The 6,489-nt window shown below is 35.9% G+C and overlaps 1 protein-coding gene across 1 annotated transcript in view; it reads left to right on the top strand.

The window, feature by feature from the left end:
• Nucleotides 1–4,963, top strand: part of LOC119263786 (scavenger receptor cysteine-rich type 1 protein M130-like) — a 14,922-nt gene extending 9,959 nt beyond the window's left edge. Inside the window, exons 14-19 of the mRNA XM_037540285.1 lie at nt 86–148; nt 1,403–1,465; nt 1,574–1,651; nt 2,806–2,868; nt 2,977–3,039; nt 4,218–4,963. Of these exons, the coding sequence (XP_037396182.1) occupies nt 86–148; nt 1,403–1,465; nt 1,574–1,651; nt 2,806–2,868; nt 2,977–3,039; nt 4,218–4,333 (446 nt within the window). The 3' untranslated portion in view covers nt 4,334–4,963. The remainder of the gene's footprint in view (nt 1–85; nt 149–1,402; nt 1,466–1,573; nt 1,652–2,805; nt 2,869–2,976; nt 3,040–4,217) is intronic.
• The last annotated feature ends 1,526 nt before the right edge of the window (nt 4,964–6,489 follow it).

The raw sequence follows: 6,489 nt of genomic DNA, 5'->3' as shown, positions 1-6,489 counted from the left end.
TTAACAGTGATTCACAGCACTCAGAGGATTGTGGGGGTTCTTCACTCTGAATGTGTTTGATGTCTGTTCTGCTCTCCTCTAACAGGAAGTGTCTTCTCTGAAGAACAGCAATCAGGATATGAGGATGTGGATGAGCAGCTTCTCTCAGGTAAGAGGACCAGAACACGTGTGTGTTAAACTCCATTCAACTGAGAAATATTAACCATTAAGAAATATTTCTAGATGACTAGTGATGAGAAATAAATTTCTTAAGGCAGATTTATTTTATTCCTAGAGCACTTAAGTTTAGAGTAAATCTAATAATTGAAACACAGCACTAGAGGTGGGTAGTAACTAACTACATTAAATCACATTTACTCAGTAAAATTATTCTGGATTTGTACTTTCTGGAGTTTTTTTCACATGATAATATGTTTTTCTTCTGCTCATAGTATATTAGTGAGTAAAGAAATCTAACTTTTACTTTTGCATTGTTATATTTTAGTCTTTAGTTATTTTTCAGTTCAGTTCATTTTTATGTTTTTAATTGTGTTTTTTGGGGCGGCATGGTGGCACGGTGGGTAGCGCTGTCGCCTCATAGCGAGGGGGGCCTGGGTTCGATTCCCCAGCCGGGTGACCGGGGTCCTCTCTGTGTGGAGTTTGCATGTTCTCCCTGTGTCTCCGGGTTCTCCGGTTTCCTCCCACAGTCCAAAAACATGCAGTCAGGCCTATTGGACATGCTAAATTGCCCCTGGGTGTGAGTGTCTGTCTGCACTGCGATGGACTGGCGACCTGTCCATGGTGTATCCTGCTTTCTGCCCGATGACCGCTGGGATAGGCTCCAGCACCCCCCCGCAACCCTGATGGAGAAGCGGCTTAGAAAATGGATGGATGGATGGATGGATGGATTGTGTTTTTTGGGGGGACAACATCTGTACTGCTTTGTGATTGGTCACTCCTCTGATTATTGAGGCCTATCAGTAGATTTTGGACCAAAAGATGAAAGAAGAGAAAGATAGAGCCTCACAAACTACAGTTCCTATGCTGATAGATACTGAATGTAGTAAGAAATGTCACAGCACTTCTACCAGTTACTCAGTTCCAAAATAATGACCTGGTTCATTTAAACTTCTACTCAAATTGTTTTCTGGATACTTTTATTTCCACTTATTTTAATTGTTACTATTTAATTGAAGTACCAGTTAATTTGTTTTTCTGGTTGATGATTTGATTCATCTCTAGATCAGACGTTTCTGCCAAAAATGATTTCCTGCATAATCTTAATGGAGTCACACTGTAGCTCACAGAAGACTGAATTTCTGGGTTCTGAAAGTGTTACATTAAAAACTGCTCTGAATAGTTTTTATTTAAATATACTTAAAAGCAATATAAATAAAAGTAATGCATTTTTTCTTGTTTACAGCAAAGTCTCTGACTGAAATAAAGGCAGAATATTATGATGATGTCACCACCAGTGGTCTGATAAGTGAGTGCCTTTATTAATGAATCACCTGATTTTATCTTTAAATATTAAACCACAATGTAAAAATATGACAGAACAATTTGTAAATACAGCTGCTTTTATTTGATTTAGGTGACTCAGCAAAAGAGAACACAGCAGAGAGCTATGATGATGTCATCACTGCTGGACAGATCTCTGATAGTGTAGCAGGTATGTTTATGACTTGGAGTTTCAGTTTAGAGAGAAGTTTAAATTAATTAGAGATAGAAAAATTCAGAACAAATGCTGTTAAAATAGAATAACCAAATATTCAGTAACTGTAATGACTCATTTGTGGAGCTTTACTGCCCCCTACAGCTACAGTCCACAATTACATGCAGGGAGATTTTTTGATTCCCAGAACACTTCATTTACATTTCATAAAGTAAATAATGACACAGATGAGCCAAAACATTATCGATGGTTTAGGTCCTCTGCATAACACTAAAACAGCTCTGACCTGCTGAGGCATGGCCTCCTCAACACCGCTGAAGGTGCCTGGTGGTTTCTGGCCCCCAAAATGTTAGTAGCAGATCTTTGGACTTTTCTGGCAGATCCTTAATCAGATTGATCTCTGGGGAATGTGGAGTCCAGGGCAACACCTTGAACTGTTCATCACGTTCTTCATACCATTCTTAAACACTCTGAGCAGTTTGCTGCACTGATGAGTCAGTGATTCACCCAGTTATTGGTACCTGGTTTGTCCCTCCTCTGACCACTGTCCATAGATACTCATCACTGCTGACTGGGATCACCCACAAGTCTTACTGTTTCAGAGATGTTCTGACCCAGTCTTCTGACCACAACAATTTAGCCCTTGTCAAAGTCACTCAGGTCTTCATGTCTGCCCATTTCTTCTGCATCCAACATGAAGAACATGAGGACTGATTGTTTGTTTACTGTTTAATATCTCCCAGACCTTCACATGCACTGTTATGAGACAATCAACATTGTTCATTTGAGTGGTCACAATGTTTTTACTTCAGTGTCTATACATATTATTATGTCAATAAAACTCAAATGGAGCTCAAATTAGTAACTCAATCAATAGCAAAGTAGACTCATACAAACACCACATTCAGTAAAATATACCTGAAACACCTGACAAACCTAATATTTACATCTTTCTATACCCTTTAAATGTCTCTATATTTTGGTGTAGAGGAAGTAGCAGAGAATTATGATGATGTCATCACTGCTGATCAGAGCTCAGCTGTTGTAACAGGTTTGACTTGTAATGTATCAACACTGTAATCTCAAACATGAACACAGTCACTGATGATACTGAAGCTGATTTAATGACATCTATCTCCACATTTTGACAGAAGACATGGCAGATAACTATGATGATGCTGTTACTGCTGGACCAAACTCCAACATTATGACAGGTATGGTTTTCTGAATGTGGACAAATAATTTTAAACTAAAGGTTTATCACAGTAAAAATGTCATGTTTGCTTTTTATTGATATAATTTATTTCCCCATGTTTGTGTAGAGGACACACCAGAGAACTATGATGATGTCGTCACAGCTGAACAGGATGTAGGAGGGGTAAAAGGTGAGTGGCTGATCTTGTTGTTTATGCTGCTACATTGCAGATTTACATGAATGAGGAGGGTGGAGTGAGTGATTTAATCAAGTGTACGGGAAGTGTGCTGAAAACATGTTTACATTATCAGTGGCATGATAAATAAATAAACAGGGTCCTCATTTTTTTGATGTTGGGCAGAAGGTGACTTTTTATTGCACCATTCACATATAAAGTGCAGCCACATGTATTCATGTATTCATGTATTCAGTTCAAATGACTAATTGATCTTATTCACCTGCACACTCTAAGTGCAGTTTGTGTCACTGATGATGAAGTGTGCACTGAATAATTCTTCAGCAGAGTTGGGTGGATCATTCTATAACACTGAATATCATTAGTGCAGCACTGTCATTTTGGCAAAATTGAAAAGTGATCAAATCTCTCTACATCTATACATATATAAAGTCTGCCTAATGAGCAACTTTCTAATGTACAGTAACTGATGTATTTTGTCAGAATTTCTTCTTTTTCTGTTGAAGTTTATTGAAAGACATGACAATCTTGCATGACCAATCACAAGACTGATGTCGCTTCTGCTGCCCACACAGCTTAAACGCAGTACAATCTGAATGTCAGTTCAATATGAACCGATGAGCCATTTTTATATATGTGTTCCCTGACGTCTCATTCTTGCCAAGCAGCTTAGCAAATGAAAATGTGAATCAGAAAACATGAAGCATATTTCTTCCATATAATTGTGTTATAATTACGTAAGTGAAACACATTACAAGTAATATCTGAGATAGCTCAGCATTTTCTGTCGATGATAAGTGGGGGTGGTTGGGGGGTGAAACATTATGATCTGTCAATATTATTATATCAGTTTTCCCACTCCCTGGTGCACGACAGTATCATCCAAAATTAGAATATGAAAAAACATGCAAGCAAAAGTCATTACGTTTTGAAGGAAAATTACAGATAAACAATAATTTGACCTTTTAATTGATATGGTGAAATAATAATATGACCAGACAGATGAACCAACAAGATAAAAATGGTTCTTTTTGATTTCAGGTTGAGTTTAATGAGCTGAACTGCAGCCTGCAGTACTAAACAGAACCTACATAGTGCTCTATTTAGTGTGCTATAAAATAAAGATTGTTATCTCAAAAGTTTTATTTGAGTTAAATGTACTTATTTTCCAGACTATGATGATGTGGAGGAGGAGCCTCAGACAGAGATGAATCATGTGACTGAGAGACCACAGCCAGTGTCTTTCCTCAGGAAACTACATTCAAACCTCTTCAAGCTCAAGAAATGATTTTATCATCAATCACAAGGTTTATGGAGCATAAATGAGATAAAGTGGCTTAAACATCCCCTAATTGATGTAAACCAATTACAGTTATAAATTACACCTTTTTGACAAATTGAGTTTTTCCAAACTTAGAAACATTTACTGACACATCTCACCTCATTAAGTTATTCCATCAGAATGATTATGATCTTACTTTGATCTCTTAATCCAACTTTTTTATCTTCATTTTGTGTCTGATGTGATGAAGGTCATCAGTTTTCAAAAGCTTCCTTTTTTAATTAAAGTTTAAGGAAATGATTGTTTTGGACTGAAGCTCTCAAGTTAAAGGTGTGTTGATTTTCACTGTAGATCATTTTGAGGGTGAAGAACTGAAAGATGTTCTGGTCAGAAGTGAAAGTTCAGTGATCTTCAGTCAGAAACAGGAAAGTTCTGTTTCACTGAAACTGACTTGTATAACAGCTTTCTATGATCAGTGTTAGCACTAAAATCAAGCAGCCACTTCATGACTGTTTATTGTATTTGTTTTGATCATCCCTTTAATATAATAACATAATAAAATAATCAGTAGTAAAACATAATTAATCACCCTATGTTGTTACTTTTGTTTTTTTTTTAACCCAAATAAATACAATGAATAAAACAACACAAGGCAAACATTTAAGTTTAATAAATTTAAATTTATAAAATAAATATGTATTCTGATACTTTAAATAAAAAATGTAAAGCAATGTTTTATTTAAATGATCAAACAAAATATTTCACATCAATTTAAACTTCAAAATTGCTTCAAATCCAGTTCCACTTTTTACTTCTTATATTGTAAGAAAAGGATTTGATACATTCTCTCTCACACTTTTTGCATCTTTTAATGATTGTGTGATTATTAAGCTGATAATAATTTGAGATTCTTTCCTAACAGGAATAATAATGACTGCATGCTGAATTGTGTATCTGGAGTTTCTTATGATTTAAATATGGGTGGAATCTGTTATTGAGGTCTGAGAGATGATTCTGTTCTCCTCTCTTCTCTGGGCTCATCATTGAAAGCAGAGTATAAAGATTCAGAGTATGAAGATGAGATTTTCTGAGATTTCATAGTTTTAATACTTCTTTCTCTTTTTGTTTTGTTTTTTCCTTTTTCTTTTATTTCTGTTTTAAATATAAACTGTTCTTTGAATAAATCACATAAGGACTATTAGGTGCTGTGGGATTTTATTGCAAAAGAATTTCTACATCACCCATTAAAGGAGCAATAAATGATGTTTATGACCAAAAAAACAAAATGCTGTGTATAAAAGTCATTTGTTGTTCTCTTTAAGTTTCTTTCATAATATAAACACATCTGAGAGCTGCTTCATAAGCTTGTTAGAGCCATTTTATCATAAGAAGGAAGCGGTCCACACACGGGTGATGTCATGTTTAGACCATGTGACAACAGGGGGACAAACTCACTGTAGAAGGAAAAGATTTGTATGTTCATTGGTTAAAGCTGTGCTATAGTCACTTTCCCAAAGTTAAAACAAAGCAGTACCTGACTGGTGTGTTGAGTGTTGCTGAATATTGTCATTCTGTTTTTATGAAGGACAGAGGACTTCAGAGAGATGATAAAATTGCTTGTTTTCAGCTTTATGAATTAACTTAATGAATTAAACATAGAATTTTGATCTGCCTCACATCTTTGATAGATCAAATACTTTATTTGTTATTAGGTGATGCAGACATGATTAAAGCAATGCACCGTTTAATTTTTTAAAATAGTATAGCAGTATTTTATTCATAGCATACATGCTAATAGCATTCTCAGTGCACACTGAACAATCACTTTAATCAATCAAAAAACAGAAATGACTACAGTTTCCATTCTGCAGCACATATTGTTGATGTAATAGCGGTTGATCCTCATCAGCAAGAGTAAATAATTCACTAAGCTGTGTTGCTGTCAGTCTGACACTCTCAGTAACATCAGCTTTACAAAGTAGCAAGCAAACAAAGTGAAAGGACCGGCCGTTTTTGGTCCGTTTATGGAGAGGAACCAGAGAGCGGATCACCTGTCCTGTGGAATCTCTCAGTCTCAGCGGGCATGCCTGGTGCAGGAAGACAGAACCACTCTCATAATCAATCAAAGAGTTTATTAAGTCTTCTGCACAAAGAAAGAAGGG

This window comes from Pygocentrus nattereri, chromosome 1 (assembly GCF_015220715.1).
Source record: "Pygocentrus nattereri isolate fPygNat1 chromosome 1, fPygNat1.pri, whole genome shotgun sequence".
In the NCBI taxonomy this organism is placed as follows: Eukaryota; Metazoa; Chordata; class Actinopteri; order Characiformes; family Serrasalmidae; genus Pygocentrus; species Pygocentrus nattereri.
Note: the sequence above shows the minus strand (reverse complement) of the source record. Positions and strands in the feature narration are given on the sequence as shown.